The sequence below is a fragment of the Ovis aries genome, chromosome 17 (assembly GCF_016772045.2).
Source record: "Ovis aries strain OAR_USU_Benz2616 breed Rambouillet chromosome 17, ARS-UI_Ramb_v3.0, whole genome shotgun sequence".
Taxonomy (NCBI): Eukaryota; Metazoa; Chordata; class Mammalia; order Artiodactyla; family Bovidae; genus Ovis; species Ovis aries.
In genome coordinates this window covers 17,258,669-17,280,860 of record NC_056070.1, presented here as the reverse complement: position 1 = coordinate 17,280,860, position 22,192 = coordinate 17,258,669, and the positions used below count along the sequence as shown (strand labels likewise).

At 37.8% G+C, this 22,192-nt stretch overlaps 2 protein-coding genes across 3 annotated transcripts in view; one reads left to right on the top strand and one right to left on the bottom strand.

Moving 5' to 3' along the window:
• Positions 1-22,192, top strand: part of ELMOD2 (ELMO domain containing 2) — a 29,587-nt gene that overhangs the window by 2,112 nt on the left and 5,283 nt on the right. For both annotated transcript variants that reach the window (XM_004017237.5, XM_042234324.2), the window contains exons 3-8: positions 545-573; positions 5,651-5,748; positions 7,468-7,597; positions 10,028-10,161; positions 12,246-12,314; positions 13,149-13,282. In XM_004017237.5, the coding sequence (XP_004017286.1) occupies positions 545-573; positions 5,651-5,748; positions 7,468-7,597; positions 10,028-10,161; positions 12,246-12,314; positions 13,149-13,282 (594 nt within the window). The remainder of the gene's footprint in view (positions 1-544; positions 574-5,650; positions 5,749-7,467; positions 7,598-10,027; positions 10,162-12,245; positions 12,315-13,148; positions 13,283-22,192) is intronic.
• On the bottom strand, positions 20,173-21,393 carry LOC114108788 (zinc finger CCHC-type and RNA-binding motif-containing protein 1-like). The gene has a single exon (XM_042234325.2). The coding sequence runs from the start codon at positions 21,319-21,321 to the stop codon at positions 20,668-20,670; it is 654 nt and encodes a 217-aa protein (XP_042090259.1). The 5' UTR covers positions 21,322-21,393; the 3' UTR covers positions 20,173-20,667.

The window sequence follows — 22,192 nt, the reverse complement described above, 5'->3', positions numbered from 1 at the left end:
AATTGATCAGCTTTCCATGCTAAATTGAAAATATTAAATTAGAACACAGATGAGTGAGAAGTGTGACTGAGGTCATTTCTCTTTGACCAGAGTAAGGCAGACCAGGGATGGACTGCACTTCATGTTCGAGATGTTAAATGGGAAAATCATGACTTAACCAAAACCTCTTTTGTGTTGAACAAGTGCACTTCAACTAAGAAATCCACCCCTGTTAGATTTGAAGGGTGGGTGCTGGTAGCCAAGACCAAGAATGGCAGATAGTCCGGGAGGGAACCTCAGGGCATCTAGATGACTGAAGTTTAATTACTTCCTAAGATTTTTCAGAGCTTTCTGACTGACTTAAATTCTTGCTTGATCTTAAGAGTTGCCCTTTTGACTTCTCTGAAGAGAGCAAAGTACCTCTTGATAAGGAAAACATGTAAAAATTATTGTATCATCTAGAGCTATTAAAATAATTTGTTATTTTCTCGGTATTTATAATATTTGTTTATAGAGTAATTCACAAACAGTGTTTAAGTAATAATATTCTTCTGCTTCTTTTCAGAAAATTCCTTGACATACTCCAAGAATAAGGTAGGATCATATCAAGGTAATAATACTAGAAAATTAACTTGGAGATACTTTTTCTTTAAAAGAATGTCTCAGTTTTAGAGTTAATTATTTTTAGTGTACTACTAGAAGAGTCTTTGCTGTAAAGAGTATTGTGTGAAGTTTTCCCACTTAAGAAGTAGTATTCTATTTTTAAAAACACTTTTTTCTCTTTGTGTGTGTGTGAGGAGGGGGGAAGCGTACAATACTTGTCACAAAGAAGTATTTGAATAATTTGTTCTGTTCTGAGGTTTTGCTTGTTTATTTTACCTCAAAACTTGATAACCTGTGGGAAAGCAAAGTGTTTAGGGGGAAAGCCTTCTCATAGACTGTGTCCTTAGGATAGGTTTGGATAGTTACTTGGGTTTTCAGTAGAAAACCTTTTAGTCCAAAATAAGTCACATTTTATTACTCATGCTATTGATTAGTCAGCTACTGCTGTATTGTTGTTTAGTTGCTAATGTCCAACTCTTTGTCACCTCATGGACGGTAGCACACCAGGCTCCTCAGTCCTCCACTATCTCCACAGTTTGCTCAAATTCATGTCCATCGAGTCAATGATGCTATCCAACCATCATCCTCTGCCACCCACTTCTCATCTTGTCTTCACTCTTTCCCAGCATCAGAGTCTTTTCCAGTGAGTTGGCTCTTCACATCAGGTGGCCAAAGTATTCGAGCTTCAGCATCAGTCCTTCCAATGAATATTCAGGGTTGATTTCCCTTAGGATTGACTGCCTTGATCTCCTTGCATTCCAAGGGACTCTTATTTTAAGAGTCTTCTGTGTAACAGACTTATAAAAATCTCAGTGACATATACCAAAGTTAGTTATTTCTTGCTCATATATCTGTGGGCCGACTGGACAGGCTCTTCCACAAGCTGGTGCCAAGTTCAGGTCTGTTCCAGTTATCTCATTCTGGGATCCAGATTGAAAAGAATCCAGATTGATTCATAGTGAATCGTTGGAGCTCCAACCACACAAACATATTTTAAGTTTTCTTGTGTCCTGTGTCATTAACATGCCTAGAATAAGTTACGTGGCCAAGCCCAAGTCAAGGGATGGAGAAACACATTCTGCTCACCATAAACCCATGTTAGACATGTGGGTATATAATTCAGTTACATGGGAATGAAAAATAGGGGCTGATTATTCAGTCTAACACATGCTATATTTCTCTATAGTCGTTCACAGTTTTTTCCTCTGAATATAGATTTATTGGTGTGGCAGAGGTAGAGTGTGGGTCACCTAGACTCTTGTTTGAATAACATAGTAGATCACAACAAACTGGAAAATTCTTAAAGAGATGGGAAGAAGAGACCACCTGACCTGCCTCCTGAGAAATCTATATGCAGGTCAAGAAGCAACAGTTAGAACTGGGCATGGAACAATAGACTGGTCCCAGATCGGGAAAGGAGTACGTCAAGGCTGTATATTGTCACTCTGCTTATTTAACTTATGTGCAAAGTACATCATGTGAAATGCCGGGCTGGAGGAAGCACAAGCTGGAATCAAGATTGCCTGGAGAAATACCAGTAACCTCAGATACGCAGATGATATCATCCTTATGGCTGAAAGCAAAGAAGAATTAAATAGCCTCTTGATGAAAGTGAAAGAGGAGAGTGAAAAAATTGGCTTAAAACTCAGCATTCAGAAAACTAAGGTCATGGCATCTGGTTCCATCACTTCATGGCAAATAGATGGGGAAACAGTGAGAGACTACTTTTTTGAGCTCCAAAATCACTGCAGGTGGTGATTACAGCCATGAAATTAAAAGATGCTTGCTCCTGGGAAGAAAAGCTATGACCAACCTAGATAGCATATTAGAAAGCAGAGACATTACTTTGCCAACAAAGGTCTTTCTAGTCAAAGCTATGGTTTTTCCAGTAGTCATATATGGATGTTAGAGTTGGACTATAAAGAAAGCTGAGCGCTGAAGAATTGATGCTTTTGAACTGTGGTGTTGGAGAAGACTCTTGAGAGTCCCTTGGACTGCAAGGAGATCCGACCAGTCCATCCTAAAGGAAATCAGTCCTGAATATTCATTGGAAGGACTGATGCTGAAGCTGAAGCTCCAATACTTTGGCCACCTGATGTAAAGAACTGACTCATTTGAAAAGATCCTGATGCTGGGAAAGATTGAAGGTGGGAAGAGAAGAGGATGACAGAGGATGAGATGGTTGGATGCCATCACCGACTCGATGGACATGAGTTTGAGTAAGCTTCAGGAGTTGGTGATGGACAGGCAAGCCTGGCGTGTTATAGTCCATGGGGTCGCAGAGTCCGACACGACTGAGCTACTTCGCTGTCACTATCCATCTATAACTTTTTTAGATATTCATATATGTTTGTATTTGGTCGTGATGTACAATGTGGATCTAGAGTTTAGGGTCAAACAATGTTGACTTGCTACTAGTGTCTGATGATACTGATATGAGTTCCTGATTCATGCCAGAAAGAAAATGGACACTGTTTAATGTTGCAGAGTGACCTATAAAATAGGTGCTTTACTGATAGAGTCTTTTATTTATAAATGGTCAGTATAATTCATACATGAATGAATATTGTGGTGGGGAGCAGTGCAGAGTCCTACCTTTTTTTTTTTTCAGAATCTTACAGAATCCTATTTTGTTCAGAATCTCTTTCTCTCCTTCTTTAATGAGACTGTAGGGATCTAGAGTGTTACCAAATTGCTGATTCTAAAAATGTGTTTGTACCTATCCACCCATATAGTTCCCTTAATAACGTGGAACACTGTTTTATGAAGTAACAGCGTCATAAATTGTGGATGAACATCTGGACAGATTCTGGAACGGGGAACTCTCTTTCACAGATCTGTCTGTGTAACTATTATTACTAAAATTGATTTTAACATTTTGAGTCATGGAATTTGCTAGTGGGATTTCATGTGTTGTAAAATTATGCCCGAATTAAGTGAGACTGTATGTAAGACATTACTTTTTAAGAATTCTAGAGCCTTGGTCAAATCCTTGAGCAAAGATTTGTGTGATTGCTATATGGTCAACATTCCATCAGGGTCTTTGGGATACGAAACAGGAAGTAAAGAACAAAATCTAATGTAATTATAAACAGGCATCTGGAGATGTAAGAGGTAAGGTGGGCTGAGGTGGAATGTCTGGAAGCTTTAAGGTAGTAGTTGCAAGTTTAAAGAAAATAAAATGTTCGTTATCTTTTATCTCCTTTACTGGCTACTAAAGTTCACTAGAGAACTACACATTAAAATTGTATTCTTAAGATTTTATTATTTGAAAATTGCTAATTGTGTTTTCAAGAGCATACTAAAAAGAAATGGTCAACAAGTGGGTGGTTAAATACTTACTGAATTAAATTACAGGAGCTTTGTTTTCTTAAAGTTTTAAATCTAGTGTAAACTTGTCAATAAGCTAATGGGCAAAGTCCTATCAGTTTAGACATACAATTTATGGTGTGTTTTGTATCTCATTTGTCTACTTCATTTATCCATACTTTGTAGAGTAAAATTGATTTCTGATTTTGTGATATTTCCATTAACTTGCTCTACTTTTTTATTTCTATGAAAAAAGTCTAAGTTCAGATTCTGTCACTTTCTTTGACTTTGTGCAAGTTACTCATTGTAAAAGGAAGGTATTAATATCCACATGATTGTTTTAAGACTAGAGATGTTAATATGGAAGCAGTAATATATAAAAATAATGTTTTCAAAGTCAGTGACTGTAACTTGCTACATTAACAAAGTAAATCAGAAAAATATGGTCATTTCAGTAGATATTTAAAAAACTGTTGTGACAGAACTTAATACCCATTCATGATCAAAAACAGTCAACTAACTAGGAATAAAAGGAACTTCATCATCATATTAAAGGCTGGCATGATATACAACACTGAAATATTGAATGCTTTGCATGCTCAGTTGGGAAAAAATGAGGATGTTTACTCTCCTTTTATCCAGCATTGTGCTGGAAGACCTAAGCAGTGTAGTAAGGCAAAGAAAATAAATCTAAGACATAATGAGTGAAAAGAAATAAACTGTCTTTATTAACAGATGGCATAGTTTATGAGTATAGAAAATCCTAAGAAATCTAAAAATTGCTAGCATTATTAGTAAATGAATTTAGCAATGTCATAGGACATAGTATATTTCTATATGTTAAGATAAACATCTTAGAAACAAAAAAGAGAATAATTCCACTTACAGTAGCATATACTCAGGGATAAATTTAATGAAAGCTGTGTAAGACTTCCACATTACAACTCCTTTTCCTGGGAAAACTTAAAATGGAAAGATATACTGTATTCATCGATTAGAAGAGTCAATATTGTTATGATGCCAATCCCCAAACTGACTTGTGGATTCAGTGCAATTCCAGTCAGAATCCCAGCAAGTTATTTTTGAAGGGAGTGGCAAGCTCATTTAAAGTTGATACAGAGTTTTATGGGACCTAGTATAGCCCAAATAGTCTTCTCAAAGAACAAAGTTAAAAGACATACTGTCTGACTTCCAAGACTTTCTAGGCAAAGAGATAAATATAACAGATGAGAGAACAGAAATAGGCCATATGTAATTTTTAAAAAGAATACTAAAGCAATTCAGTGAGATCAGCAAAGTATTGGAAAACCAGTAATGTGCAGGGACACCTGGAACCAAATTGGGAGGGTGGGAGGTGGGGCGGCTCCTATCACTCTCTTCCTGTGAAAATTAATTAGGTATGGACTTTAGACCTATATTTAAAATGTTAAGCCTTCTCAAAGAAACCATAGGAGAATATACATCTTCTACCATGGGTTAAGCAGAAGTTTCTTTTAGAGAAGACATAGCATTACCATTTAAGAAGAAAATCGAAAAATTAGACTTCATCACAATAAAAACTAGTTATCAAAAACGCCTTTGAGAAATGAATTTGCAAGCCACAGAGAAACAGCACATATATTTGATTAAGGACTTATATCCAGTAAAGAACTTTTTAGAACTCAGTAATAAAAAGACAGCACATTTGCCCTTTTGAAAATATTCCTTTTTTTCCCCAGCTATAAGATTTTTCTCATACAGCTTTCTTTCACACAAATAGGTTTTACAGAAAGCTACACTTGTTGTTCAGAGTGAAGTGGACAGATGTGTAGAAGATATAATGAAGGAAAAGAATATTAACCCTGAGAAGGATGCCAGGTGTGTGTTTTTACAGTATTCTCACTTATCGTGTGCTTACATCCTGTGGGGTTAAAGATCACACAAAGTTGTGAAACATTAGAAGTGAAAGGTTTGTGAAAATCGTCCAAGTATCTCTGGGTCCCAGGACTTCCCTGGTGGCTTAGACGGTAAAGTGTCTGCTTCAATGTGGGAGACCTGGGTTCGATCCCTGGGTCGGGAAGATCCCCTGGAGGAGGAAATGGCAACCCACTCCAGTACTCTTGCCTGGAAAATCCCATGGACAGAGGAGACTGGTAGGCTACAATCCATGGGGTCGCAAAAAGTCGGAGACGACTGAGCGACATCACTCACTCACTGGGTCCCAGTCCAGTACTATTGCCAATTTATCATCTGCCTTCTCTAAAATGGCTTACCATTACTTTCCCAAAGTTAAATGTAACTTCAGCACCTGTGTCCTTCTTTGTCTTTCGAAATGCAGTTCCTCCACCCTCCCCCAGGAAGGTCCTCTGTTAGACAGTTAACCCACTGTCATGTAGTCACTGATTTGCTCTTGCTCCTCCCCAGATGAACTCTGAGTTCCATAAGAGAAGGACTTGACTTATTCCAGTTTTGTGTTCTCAACATTAGTTTATTGAGGTAGTAAATATTTAGCAATTTTTTCTTCATTTGGTATTTTCTATATGGATATTGAAGAAACAGGGAAAGGTACAGGAACTGTGCCGGTAATTCCACGGAAGAGGGAACGTTTGAGCTGAACCTCATTGAGTGGGTCGGGGAGGACATTGCATGCAGAGAAGGAGGCTGCAAGGCACAGAGCCCTTGAGGATCTGGCAATAAGAGGGAGCCCTTTGCGGCCAGAGCGTTGGATAGACACAGAGCAGAGGCTGGAGAAGCGAGTGGGTGCGAGGTCAGAGACACGCTGCAAGAAGGCTCACGCGCCACACTGAAAAACTTGGATTTGTCCTCTGTTGTTTTTTTTTTTTTTTAAGCGAACAAGCTTCATGATCAGATATGTATTTTAGGAAGATGGAGGGTAAGTTTGAGGATATAGGAGGCTGGTAGAAGGGATAAAGACAAAACAAGAAACTGAGTCATCTGGACAAGAGACGATGAAGCCATAACTATACCAGGTTAAACAGATATATGATGGGGGCTTTAAAGGACATTTCAGAGCCAGAAAGGAGAAGGTCTTGGGGACCTTTTGATGTGTTTTTGATGGAGAGGAGTGTCAGAACTCAGAGCATTCTAGCTTGGGGAACTAGCTTAGTGATTCCATGGATAGACTGAGAGACTTGAGTTGAGAAGGAGCATGCTTCTTCAGGGAAGATAAACTGTTGTGTTTGGAGAACTGGGAGAACCTGTCATGCCGATGTGTGTTGTTTCATCCTTGGGAAACCAGGTCTGCTGTTAATATTGAGCAATAAAAATTGGGAAATGTGTGAGATTGTACAGAGGAAATGTGAAAAGAAGTGAACAAATGAAGGATTTGCACACTTTGCCGTTTGCAGAGTTTGCTTTTCCTACGCATCTTGCTCTCTCTCTAGGCCTTGTTCTATCTTATCCTACGTGATACTTTGTATGTTTTGTGTTTTCAGAGGCTCTTGTTGCTTATTGTATGCAGCTGAAAACTAAAAATTGCTTTCTAAATAGACATATGAACCACAGGCTATGGAAGGTGTTACTTTATTGTGGTAGGAAGGTATGTTTTTTAAAAATGATAATTTTTGTCATTTTCAGTTTTAAAATCTGCATGAAGGCATGCTTACTACAGATATCCGGTTACAAACAGCTCTATTTGGATGTAGAAAGTGTGAGAAAAAAGCCGTATGATTCTGATAACCTGCAACATGAAAAGCTGCTTATCAAGGTAAGTTTTTGGCATTCTGTTTTGGAGTGACACTGGGAAATAAATCAGGCTTAAGATAGTAAGGCCTGTGTGCGACGTCTAGAGGCTTACACAGGGATCTGATTTCTTTGCCTCTTAGAAAATGTAATCATGCTGGTGAAAGATTTTTCATTAACTATTTTTGTAATTTTCTGATAAGAAGCAATAAGATATTCAAATTTTATTTTAATGTTTTTTAAATTCTGAAATAAATCATACACTTAAAAAGGGAGATCTTTTCAACTGAGAAGTATGAGTCCACAAGCTTCAGACTTTTTTCCCCCCACTACGTTTTATAGAATTTCTCATATAAATTAGGCATTTTTTCAGCTTCCTCTCAAACTGTGAACATGGAGGTCCCTTTTCAGATCATTATGTCAGATCTTTGGGGATTTATGAAACATGCTGAATATTGCCACAATAGATTTAAAAATTAAGGGAGTAAAGAAATTTACTTAGAACCTTCCTATTTTTTATTTCTGGTAGAAGTATATAAGGCCGGTGCAGTGCCAAAATGAGAGATTAGACCTGGAGCAAGCTTTCCAAATCATCTACTTTAGTACTTTTGTTTGAGGGATGAGTTTAGTTCTGGGGCCTAGAGAAGATGAAGTCATTTGCTTCAGGAAGGTCTTAGAATGATCAGTTCTGAAACAAAAATGAGTCACCTGCCCATCCACTGCATCTATTCTAATTGTATTTTTTAATGTTTAAAGTTAGGGAAGACAGCACAGAGCACCTGGTGTTTAGTTATAAACTTAAAGTGCTGTGGAAAGAAACATCATTCCAGTAAGAGAGTATCTAAGTAAGAGACAAGTTTAAAAACAATAGCTCTTTTTCCTTGTTTTCAGAACGAGTATAAATATGCACTTCACCAAACTTTAAAACTTGATTTTGGCAAAGAGGATAATAAAACTGCTCAAAAGACTTTTGCTGCGGGTTGAGTTTTTATGTTTCAGGTGTTAGTATAGTTAGTGCCTGGCACTCACTGAGGCTAGACTGCTCTTTATAACCTTCTCATCATCATTATTCCCATAACTTCAGACCCTCTCTACACCATATCTTCTCTTTAGAGGCGTGAGACCCAAGTCCTCGCCTTTTAGTCAGGGGAATTTTCATCTTTGTGATTCATCATGAAACTTACTGAAAGGTGAAGAGCCAGTGGCTGGCAGTGAATCACCCAGCCTCACACCCTCTCCTCAGCAGGGTCAGGGGCTGAGGAGATCCATGCCTCTTTAAGTGCAGTCTAAGGGCCACCTTCACTAAAGTTAACCAGTGTTTTAACATTTAGAATCCACAGTTCCACGTTGGCCTATGAAAGCACAATCCCCAGGAGTGAAACCCAGAAGTTTGATATTTACCCAGAGTCAATGTAGAGTACTAGTGGTCTTACCTTGCCTCTCACCACGTCGTTGTGGGCCTCACTCTTGGCTTAATCAAATGCTTGCTGAGCTCATGGAGAGACGCTAAGGTGAGCAGGTGCCTGTGTTAGTGATGAGAGGAGAGACCAGAGAAAACCCAGTCTGATGACTGTCTTAGCTTCAGGGCCAGAGTCCTGACCCTGTCTTACAGTAAGGTCACAAAGTCTTCACATTTCATTCTAGGTAACAGGATACTCCTTTCATTAGGAGTCCTTTATCAACAATGCCTGAAATGATAGTGAAATGGAAAAAAAAAATGCAAGTATTTCTGTTTTGCAAGTTTTCACAAACTTTCTTATCAACTTTTGTAAGTCTGTTTTGTTTGATGACTTGTGGTGTTGGATTTGGAAAATGACTGATTTTTTAAATTTAAACTTTAGTTTGCATTGATTAGTTTGTTGCTATCCAATAGTTGATAGCTGTTCTTAAATCCTCAGTCTTGAGGAATATATTTACTTACAGACAAGTCATACTTTTTTTCTTTTAAAACTATGAAAATTTGTAAAAATAATGATCATATAGGTTTTAATGTTATTGGTATTGTTTCTCCATGATCCCTCCCTATCTCAGACTTGTATTCCTTCTGACTAGGGACCAATCACCCGCCATTAGAATAAAGCCTACTTAAGAATATAGTGTTTGAGGCAAGGGCCAAGTGTCTAGGACTGTGTTCCTTAAGGAAGCAGTTTACCAAGTCCAGTGTATATGTGTTTCTGAGTAAGTAAAGCCATCTTATTGTTTCAGATTTCTGTGTATTTGTTACCTTTTCAAAATCTGTCGTTCTTTATATCAATCTTTTACGTTGGAATAAGTGTGCTACATTTTTTAGGATAACTGAAACATTCTCTAAAGTCTTTGTTGAGCCTGTGATTTGTCTACAAAAGTAGTTTAATTGAAAGCATTCAGCTTACCAGTATGTCAGCTGCAAGAAGGAAAATGTCTTGGTAATTAAGAGCATCACTATTGTTTGTAATATGGAAGCATGTTTATACAGCTTTGGAATCTTCTAATGCCCACGAAAAAGTTGAAGGCTAGAATCTCCAAGCAGTGGGCTGACATTGGTTTCCAGGGTGATGATCCCAAAACAGACTTCAGAGGCATGGGCATACTTGGATTAATCAATCTTGTGTAAGTGAAAATAAACTTTCTTTTCTTCTCTAAATGAAATTCCGTGTAATCTCCAATCTTGTTAAGTTTTAGTAAGAATTAATTTGGTTGTTTCATATTATCTCTGAATTTTAGTAGCTGCTGTGCTATTAGTATTTACTAATATGCTGGCAAAAATTTGAAGATGTTGGCCATATGCTTTGTCTGTGTGTGTGTGTGTGTGTGTGTGTGTGTGTGTGTGTATGATTTCTTTACTTACCAACTTTTCCTCTTTCTCTTCCTACCTTTCTGATACCATTTAAGGAATTGTATGTACTCTTTTCCTACTCTTTTTATCTTTTTGCCTCTTCCTTCTTGGCTCTCTGATTCCATTTTAGGAAATACAAGCACACAAGATGAAAATAAAGTCTCTTCATACTTATTCTTCACCATCTGTGACAAGTGATCTAAATCCTTGACCTTTCAGAGCCTATATGAATTCTCTCTTGTTTTTCTTTTTTAATATTAATGCTTGGGCATATATGTGAAATCTCAAAATATGTAAATAAAATCAGAATTGATAACCAACTCATTTTAGAAATTAACCTGGAAGATTAATATGGATATGAATGTGCACATGGAGATATTCTAGTGTTTGGGCCTGTCCTTGAGTAGTGATTTATAGGCTTATAAAATGCCTAGGGTGGGAACCCTAACCATAACAAAGTTCATATAATTGTTACTGTGAAAGAATTAATCCCCAAACTGAGCTAATTTATGTTAATATTGAGAAAAAATGTCTAGATCAATATGGATAAGACTATTTGGGAGGAAAATAGAAGTTATAGTAGGGCTTTGATATTTACAGGTTTTTTCCAGTAACAGAAGTATTTAATTTTCTGTAATACCTAAATTTATGAGTAGGAAAGTTCCTTATGTCTACTTTTCAAAACTAAAGCACAAAAGTCTGAAAAATAATGATAATAATAATTACAAAAAATGAGATTGCCAATTTTTCACTTTGATAAACAGAAACTTGAATTTAAGTAGAATAAATGCAGCTTGTTTTCACTTGGGAAAACTCTAAAATATTTTAAAATTTATTATTGTTCAGAACACGTAGATCTTTTGTTTTTAGCCTTTAAAGTCCATCTTTTTTTCTTGGTATTTGTGAACTACACAGATAATTGGAGTTCAGTTAGATATACATTCTTCTAAAGTTTCCTTCCTTAACTGTTGCTGAGTAACCTTGCTTTTGGCTCATTTCCTCAGAAATCAAGATTTTCAGCACTTGTCAGAAGATAATTTAGCTTAAAACTTAAATAATTTAATAGGATTTGATTCAGTTCTGTGGTAAGGGATTCTGATAGACCTTTAAATAATTTGCAGATATTTTTATTCTATTTAGAGCTAGTAGCTACTAATTTGAAAAATGACTGAGATCCAGATACATTGTTTGATGGCCATTGATGTGCTAGAAATGGTTGAAAATATAAAATTAGCTCTGACTTCTCTATAAGATTTGGTCTATAAGAACTCAAAAGAGGATGCATTGGTATACACCAACAGGATGTATGAACCTTTATATATTTCTCTTCTGTACCTGCTAATACTTCTGTTTTATGGCCGGTAGTTTGGTTATACCACTCATCAAGGAGGGTTTTGTTTTTGTTCGGTTTTTAAGCGAAAGGAAGGCTATTGACTTTCTTCTGGTTGCATTGACAATGGCATTAAGCAGTACAGACTCAAGTCACAACAGAAGGAATGAACTCAGGTGAAAGGGAGTGTCCCAAGAGGTGGACAGCGACTATTTTATAAGAAATGTGGAACAGACAGAACTCTAAATTTTCCTTAAGATAGATTTAAAAAATCTCTTGTTGGATCATTTTTTTGTCAAAATACTTCAAAATCTAGCGAAGGACCCATATCCTATACTAGATAGGCCTGATGGCTCAGAATTAAGTTTTGATTGAGAAGCATCTCAGAGTCACTAAAGGATTTGAGATGGAGATTGGGGTACTTTTGGCAATAGGACTGTCATTTTGACAGTAGCTTTTAAAATTGCTTCTGGGTATCTTCAGTTTGAATGGCATGTTAATTTTGTTACTTTTCTTAAACTTTTTCAGATATTTCAGTGAAAATTATACCAGTGAAGCTCATCAGATTCTTTCCCGTTCAAATCATCCAAAATTAGGGTAAGCTGGATATATTAAAGAAACTGTAAACTCTTGAATTTAAGTTAATTAGAAGATCTGGATTTGAAAGTATTTCAGGGTATTTTTCTAGATTATTTTAGTTAATAAGAACGTTATAAATAATATTGCATGACATTATTTTAATATATGTGATCATAAACCAATTTTGTATGTATTTCAGTTCTTTTTATCACAAGATATAGTTTATCTATAAAATGGAAATAAGGACCTTTTAAAATTTTTCTGAGGAAGATTTGAAAATGAGAATGGGAAATAGGTTTGAAATAGGAATAGGAAAATGAGAAATAACCTTGAAACTTGTGAAGTAAAATGTAAATTGACATTATTAGCTTTGTTGTTGTTCAGTTGCTAAGTTGTGTCCGATTCTTTGCCATTATTAGCTTTATCATTATTTATTTTTATATTTCAGTGATACCTATCTTTGTAAAAGCATTATATTGATAACAGTATTACATCATAAAAATAAATACCCTGATAATGGAGAAACTATCAGATTACCCAGTGTATTTTAGAAATCAATGAGGGTGTATGTAGTACTCTTGGATTTTTTAAAAAGGATTTTGGTTTTAGATATTCATGTGACCAGAGCTTTATTTTCATGTTTTAGATTAGATCCAAAAAATCAGTAGGCTCTAAAGAACAAAAATGTTTAATCAATTCTGGTTTACTTTCTTAATATGTAGAAATTATTTTAAAATCAATACTGTGTTAGAAATTAATCAGAGTAACATTTTACTAATTCCTTGCATAGTTTAAAATTTTCTTTATGAACTATTTGGCTAGCTGGGATAACTGGTAATGTTTCTGACATAGGTATTCTTATGCAATAGTTGGAATCAATCTTACAGAGATGGCTTATAGCTTACTGAAGAGTGAAGCTTTGAAGTTTCACCTCTACAACTTTGTTCCTGGTATACCAACAATGGAACACTTTCACCAGTTTTATTGTGAGTATTGAAATGAGTTAAAAGTAGATACTTCTAAAAAAAATTTTAAATCCTTAGTAAAGTGTGTGTATGTATATAAAGTGTGTGTATGTATACACACACTTAATCTGTAATATTCTATATATAATATATATAATAATATATATAATATAATGTATATAATAATATGTATAATATAGAATATACTACCTTGATCAAATATATAATGTATATTTGTCATTTTACTGTTTAGTATCTTTGAAAAACAAGATAATGGAATATGGGTTTCTAAGAGTATTTTGTACTTCAGTTTATCTATTTGCTGATGTAAAAAATTCAGTGAGACAGTTTTTTGACATGTATGCAAATTTTGTATTTATGCAGTTTTTCTATAGACATTCATTTTCCAGTCAACTACAGATGAAGTTTTCTTCTTATGTAGTGGTTAATGAATGCTGTTGAATCAAGGACAGATAAATCATTTGGTTACTCTTGTAAGAAAGTTTAAAGGAATGTTTCACACACACACACCCCTTATTTCAAGACCAGGCTCTTTTGTATTAGGTTGGGGCCATCTAGTAACTCTTCCTAAAGCAGTTATATAACAGTCATGTAACAGTTGTAACTGTTCCTTTACCTTTTATTTTAATGATATTTGAATCTGGAAGGTTTAAGGTGAATAAACACATCTTCTGAAGATACTGCTCAGAAGCCAAGAATTCAGATTTAGCCTGGCTTCAGACTCTCCTTTTTCTTGATCTTTTTGTGTCTTTAGATAGGATATAGGTTATAGGAAACTACTTAGATACTAAGGGTCCAGATCGTAACATCTTCATCCATTCTCAGCAGAGTCATCCCGGTCTCCATTGCCATAACCTCCCCTGCCTTTACTAATCCCTAATGTCCAGGTTTGTCTCCTCCCTAAATTTCTCTTGGATTTGTCCACCTATTTCTGTCCCATTGTAACCGTAGCGTTACTTTGTTACTAGGTTACTGTCAGAGCCTTTTCCCTAGTCTTTCAGTCACGGCCCTCTTCTAGATGTCCACGTTGAAAGTATAGTTATTTAAAATGAAAATTTAGTCATTTTCTTTCATCTTGTTACTGAAAAACTGTTTTTCCCTGCTCTAGTCTTGTTTGGTTTCTTCTCCTAAATCTCTCATTGACTTTGTGCAAAGGGCTGAAACTCCTGGGACTTGGCCAGCTGTCTCCAGATTATTTGTCTTCTCTATGAATATGTGCTTGTATAATGCTGCTTGTTGAACACAAAAACAAATAGGAAAATAAACAACCAAAAAACTACCCACCCCACCAGCATTTTACCGTATTTAAATGAATGTGTTAGAGTGACAAGTGGGAATGAAGGACAAAATGAACTCTGTCCAATATTTTTCCCCATAGAGGGGTAACTGGAGCATCTTTGGATAGTGTTGCTTATGGTGCTTTCAATACCAGCATCTTCTTTGGCTCCTGACTAGGAAGATCACCAAAGTAATACGTGAGGTGGCAAAGTCGTTAGAGGACCTTCTCAGTTGCTTTGTTTTTATCAGTCAGATCCATAAGACCTGTGAATCATCCAGGAAGCACTGAAGCTAATGTTTTTCAAATTTCTTGAAACATTTCAAGCAAACACACACACATAAAGACACACATATACTCATCTTTTACACAAAAGTTTCCCCCTCAGAATTGACTTTAATGTCTTAGTTAAGGTTCTGTTCTTATTTACTTCAGTTTAGTTGCTCAGTCGTGACCCCATGGACTGCAGCACGCCAGGCTTCCCTGTCCATCACCAAATCCCAGAGCTTACTCAAAGTCATGTCCATTGAGTTGGTGATACCATCCAACCATCTTATCCTCTGTCATCCCCTTCTCCTCCCGCCTTCAATCTTTTCCAGCATCAGGGTCTTTTCTAATGAGTCAGCTCTTCGCATCAGGTGGGAAAGTTCTGGTGTTTCAGCTTCAATATCAGTCCTTCCAATGAACACCCAGGACTGATTTCCTTTAGAATGGACTGGTTGGAACTCCCTGCAGTCCAAGGGACTCTCAAGAGTCTTCTCTAACACCTCAGTTCAAAAGCATCAATTCTTCGGTACTCAACTTTCTTTATAGTCCAACTCTCACATCCATACATGACTACTTAAAAAACCATAGCTTTGACTAAAAGGACCTTCGTTGGCAAAGTAATGTCTCTGCATTTTAATATGCTGTCTAGGGTGGTCATAGCTTTTCTTCCAAGGAGCAAACATCTTCTCATTTCATGGCTGCGGTCACCATCTGCAGTGATTTTGAAGCCCCAAAATATAAAGTCTATCGCTATTTCCACATCTATTTGCCACGAAGTGAGGGGACCGGATGCCAGGATCTTAGTTTTCTGAATGTTGAGTTTTAAGCCAACTTTTTCACTTTCCTCTTACACTTTCATCAAGAGGCTCTTTAGTTCTTCTTCTCTTTCGGCCATAAATGTCATGTCATCTGCATATCTGAGGTTATTGATATTTCTCCAGGAAATCTTGATTCCAGCTTGTGCTTAATCCAGTCCAGCATTTCTCATGATGTACTCTGCATATAAGTTAAACAGGCAAAGTGACAATACACAGTTTTGATGTACTCCTTTCCCGATTTGGAACCAGTCTGTTGTTCCATGTCTAGTTCTAACTATTGCTTCTTAACCTGCATACAGATTTCTCAAGAAGCAGGTCAGGTGGTCTGGTATTCCCATCTCTTTAAGAATTGTCCACAGTTTGTTTTGATCCACACAGTCAAAGGCTTTGGCATACTCAATGAAGCAGAAATAGATGTTTTCCTGAAACTCTCTTGCTTTTTCGATGACCCAGAAGATGTTGGCAATTTGAGCTCTGGCTCCTCTGCCTTTTCTAAATCCAGCCTGAACATTTGGAAGTTCACAGTTCACATACTGCTAAAGCTTGGCTTGGAGAATTTTGAGCATTACTTTGCTAGCACGTGAGATGAGTGCAATTGTGCGGTAGTTTCAGCATTCTTTGGCACTGCCTTTCTTTGGGATTGGAATGAAAACTGACCTTGCCCAGTCCTGTGGGCACTGCTGAGTTTTCCAAATTTGCTGGCATATTGAGTGCAGCGCTTTCACAGTGTCATCTTTTAGGATTTGAAATAGCTCAACTGGAGTTCTATCACCTCCACTAGCTTTGTTCATAATGATGCTTCCTAAGGCCCACTTGACTTCACATTCCAGGATGTCTGGCTCTAGGTAAGTGATCACATGGGTTATCTGGTCATGAAGATCTTCTTTGTACAGTTCTGTGTATCCTTGCCACCTCATCTTAATATCTTCTGCTTCTGTTAGGTCCATACCATTTCTGTCCTTTATTGTGCCCATCTTTGCATGAAATGTTCCCCTGGTATCTCTAATTTTCTTAAGCAATCTCTAGTCTTTCCTGTTTTAGTGGGAAAGATCTCTAGTCTTTCTGTTTCTTTCCACTGATCACTGAGGAAGGCTTTCTTATCTCTCCTTGCTATTCTTTGGAACTCTGCATTCAGATATCTTTCCTTTTCTCCTTTACCTTTTGCTTCTCTTCTTTTCACAGCTATTTGTAAGGCCTCCTCACACAACCATTTTGCCTTTTTGCATTTGTTTTTCTTGGGGATGGTCTTGATCCCTGCCTCCTGTACAATGTCACGAACTGCCATCCATAGTTCTTCAGGCACTCTGTCAGATCTAATCCCTTGAATCTATTTGTCACTTCCACTGTATAATCATAAGGGATTTGATTTAGGTCATACCTGAATGGTCTAGTGGTTTTCAGTCAGTACTTTCTTCAATTTAAGTCTGAATCTGGCAATAAAGAGTTCATGATTTGAGCCACAGTCAGCTTCCGGTCTTATTTTTGCTGACTGTATAGAACTTCTCCATCTTTGGGTGCAAAGAATATAATCAGTCTGATTTCAGTATTGACCATCTGGTGATGTCCATGTGTAGAGTCTTCTCTTACGTTGTTGGAAGAGGGTGTTTGCTATGCCCAGTGCGTTCTCTTGGCAAAACTCTGTTAGCCTTTGCTCTGCTTCATTCCATACTGCAAGGCCAAATTTGCCTGTTACTCCAGGTATCTCTTGATGTCCTACTTTTGCATTCCAGTCCCCTATAATGCAAAAGAACATCTTTTTGGGGTGTTAGTTCTAGAAGGTCTTATAGGTCTTCATAGAACCATTCAACTTCAGCTTCTTCAGCGTTAATGGTTGGTGCGTAGACTTTGACTAATGTGACATTGAATGGTTTGCCCTGGAAACAAACAGAGATCATTCTGTCGTTTTTTAGATTGCATCCAAGTACTGCATTTTGGACTATGCATGGCTACTCCATTTCTTCTAAGGGATTCCTGCCCACAGTAGTAGATATAATGGTCATCTGAGTTAAATTCACCCATTCCAGTCCGTTTTAGTTCGCTGATTCCTAGAATGTCTATGTTCACTCTTGCCATCATCTGTTTCCCACTTCTAATTTGCCTTGATTCATGGACCTAACATTCCAGGTTCCTATGCAATATTGCTCTTTACAGCATCAGACTTTACTTCCCTCACCAGTCACATCCACAACTGGGTGTAGTTTTTGCTTTGGCTCCATCTCTTCATTCTTTCTGGAGTTTTTTCTCCATTGATCTCCAGTAGCATTTTGGGCACCTACCAACCTAGGGAGTTCATCTTTCAGTGTCCTATATTTTTGTCTTTTGATACTGTTCATGGGGTTCTCATGGAGTTAAAGGGAACATTTCATGCAAAGATGGGCACAATAAAGGACAGAAATGGTATGGACCTAACAGAAGCAGAAGATATTAAGAAGAGGTGGCAAGGATACACAGAACTGTACAAAGAAGATCTTCACAACCTAGATAATCATGATGGTGTGATCACTCACCTAGAGCCAGACATCCTGGAATGTGAAGTCAAGTGGGCCTTAGGAAGCATCATTATGAACAAAGCTAGTGGAGGTGATGGAACTCCAGTTGAGCTATTTCAAATCCTAAAAGATGATACTGTAAAAGCGCTGCACTCAATATGCCAGCAAATTTGGAAAACTCAGCAGTGCCCACAGGACTGGGCAAGGTCAGTTTTCATTCCAATCCCAAAGAAAGGCAGTGCCAAAGAATGCTGAAACTACCGCTCAATTGCACTCATCTCACACACTAGCAAAGTAATTCTCAAAATTCTCCAAGCCAGGCTTCAGCAATACGTGAACCATGAACTTCCAGATGTTCAAGCTGGTTTTAGAAAAGGCAGAAGAGCCAGAGATCAAATTGCCAACATCTGCTGGATCGTCGAAAAAGCAAGAGAGTTCCAGAAAAATATCTACTTCTGCTTTATTGAGTATGCCAAAGCCTTTGACTGTGTGGATCAAAACAAACTGTGGACAATTCTTAAAGAGATGGGAATACAGACCACCTGACCTGCTTCTTGAGAAAACTGTATGCAGGTCAGGAAGTAACAGTTAGAACTGGACATGGAACAACAGACTGGTTCCAAATCAGGAAAGGAGTACGTCAAGGCTGTATATTGTCACCCTGCTTATTTAACTTCTATGCAGAGTACATCATGAGAAATGCCGGGCTGGATTAAGCACAAGCTGGAATCAAGATTTCCTGGAGAAATATCAATAACCTCAGATATGCAGATGACACCACCCTTATGGCCGAAAGTGAAGAAGAACTAAAGAGCCTCTTGATGAAAGTGAAAGAGGAAAGTGAAAAAGTTGGCTTAAAACTCAACATTCAGAAAACTAAGATCCTGGCATCTGGTCCCCTCACTTCATGGGAAATAGATGGGGAAACAGTGGAAACAGTGGCTGACTTTATATTTTTGGGCTCCAGAATCACTGCAGATGGTGACTGCAGCCATGAAATTAAAAGATGCTTGGAAGGAAAATTATGACCACCCTAGACAGCATATTAAAAAGCAGAGACATTACTTTGCCAACAAAGGTCCTTCTAGCCAAGGCTATTATTTTTCCAGTAGTCATGTATGGAGGTGAGAGTTGAACTATAAAGAAAGCTGAGCACCGGAGAATTGATGCTTTTGAACTATGGTGTTGGAGAAGACTCTTGAGAGTCCCTTGGACTACAGGGAGATTCAGCCAGTCCATCCTAAAGGAGATCAGTCCTGGTGTTATTGGAAGGACTGATGTTGAAGCTGAAACTCCAATACTTTGGCCACCTGATGTGAAGTGCTGACTCACTTGAAAAGATCCTGATGCTGGGAAAGATTGAAGGCGGGAGAAGGGGATGACAGAGGTTGAGATGGCTGGATGACATCATTGACTTGATGGACATGAGATTGAGTAAACTCTGGGCGTTGGTGATGGACAGGGAGGTCTGGCGTGCTGCGGCTCACAGGGTCGCAAAGAGTTGAACACGACTGAGCAACTGAACTGAACTGATGGGGTTCTCAAGGCAAGAATACTGAAGTGGTTTGCCATTCTGTTTTCCAGTGAACCACATTTTGTCAGAACTCTCCACCGTGACCTGTCTGTCTTGGGTGAACCTACAGGACATGGGTCATAGTCTCATTGAGCTAGACAAGGCTGTGGCCCATGTGATCAATGTGGTTAGTTTTCTGTGATTGTGGTTTTCATTCTGTCTGCCATCTGATGGATAAGGATAAGAGGCTTATGGAAGCTTCTTGATGGGAGAGACTGACTGAGGGGGGAACTGAGTCTTGTTCTGGTGGGTGGGGCCATGCTCAGTAAATCTTTAATCCAATTTTCTGCTCTTAATAGAAGAAGCGTATTCTAACTGGAAGATAGTTTGAAACCTTATCTTTTGTTTTTTTTTGTTTTTTTTTTTTTCCAGTCTTTATGAAGTTTTTATTTTAAAGACGAAATTTATTTCAAAAGTTCTTATATAAACCAATCATGAATAAACTTTTATAATGAACTTCTCAAATCTTTTTACTATCTATCTTTCTGTCTCAGCTGGTAAAGAATACGCCTGCATTGTGGGAGACCTGGGTTTGATGCCTGGGTTGCGAAGATCCCCTGGAGAAGGGAATCTTCTCCAGTATTTCTGGCCTGGAGAATTCCACTCCAGTATTTCTGGCCTGGAGAATTCCATGCGACTGTATAGTCCATGGCGTCACAAAGAGTCAGACAGGACTGAGCGACTTTGACTTTCTTCTTGGGATAGCATTGTTATAATAGTATTACATTTCCTTTTTTATTCAAATGAACTGTTTTCAAGATTAATGATTATTAGCAAATCTTGATGCAAGATAAACATGATACTATAAAATTACCATTTCCTATCAACTATCTAAAGTAAAAAAGTATTTGGTACTAAGTGTTCTTATGTTCAAATTCAAAAGTAATTTTTAGTCCCAAGGGAACTTGGTACTCCAAGACTTAAATTTTAATGATATTTACATAATATATATATTTATATTTTTAATCACTAAGTTCCTCCTCATCACTGAAGTATGTGCTTTTCTTTATCCTTGGGCGTCTTGAATCATCTGTTGTTGAAGGACCTCCTGAACTGGGTTTCCATTTTTTTTGTTCTTCTTCAATTTTGGCTTGCTGGAAAGCTATGGCCTGACTGAGGCTGTCAAGAGCAGGATCTTCCCCTTCATCTTCACTTTCTTCTACTTCTTCAATTTCTTCTTCTGGCTCAGGAATTTTCTTTTTTTTCTTTTTCTCTTTCTTCTTTGGAGGTTCACGTTCTCCAAGCATATTTTTGGGACAGGCATAACTTAAGTGTCCACTTTCCCCACATTCATAACACTTAGATTTATCAAAGTAGTTTCGTCTTCGGATGAACTCAGCTGCTCTTCCATTGTCAATAGCAATGCTTGCTTTTATCACTCTACCAAATAACTGTTTGTTGTTTATTGCCCTGGTACAGTTTTGTGCAGAGTCTTTATCCAAAAATAGAATAAATGCAACCCCTTTACTCCCCCTGGTATCTTTATCTTTCATTATAGTAACCTTTACAACTTTGCCATACTTGGAAAATATCCGATATAAGTCATTGTTGGTCAGGGAAAAGGGCAAATTGGATACATACACTGTGCTTTTACTTGGGGCCAATCCACCACTCATTTCTTCAAGTGGGGCGGGCCCGGGAGGGGAGGGCCAGAAGAGCGCGAGCCCTCAGCTCACTTGGGGCTCAACCCCGACCGTACGTCGCTCCTTGCAGCTGCCTCTGCATCACGGGTCCCAGGAGGGGTCGGGCACCTGAAACCTTATCTTTTGAACATACATACCTTTCTTTGTTGGGAGATTGAGCCCAATTCATTTGCACAAGTCAGTTCCAAGGTCCTAGTTTCTATCTAAAAGAAAGAACTACATAAAAAGACTGGCTTTCACATTGTTTATTTCCCTATGATCTGTGTCTATCTCCGCTCTCCTTGTCCCGTCTGCTATTTTGTTGTTACCATCTTCCATGGACAAGACTGGAAGCAGCAAGTGGTAATTAGCTTCTTAGTTCTGTTGTCACTGTTTGTATATGTAACATGTAAGCACCTAGTCACCGTCATCCTAGGAAGTCACCAACCATTGGTTTGGAAGTTCCCAAAAGTTAACTCTTAAATTTGTGTAATAAAAAGGTTATGACCATTAATAGCTTTATTGAGGTGTAATTCATATACCATAAAATTCACCTGTTTTAAGTGTACAGTTCAGAGAGTTTTAGTAAGTTTACTTAGTTGTGTAACTGCCAGCATAATCCGGTCTTGGAACGTTTGTATCACCCCAGTAACATCTTTCATACCAGCTAATTCCTGTTCCTGCGGTTCTCCTAGTTTTAATCCCTGTGGGAAAACCTCAGGTGCCCCTGCAGCTTTGGTTAGGGACAGTAGAAGCATGCGGGGAATTGTAAGTCTGGAAATGTTGTGTGGCATTTCCATCAAGTCTGGTGTTTTAAACTCCTGGAGTCAATGGACAGTAGAGTGGGTATGTTGCTTTATAGAAA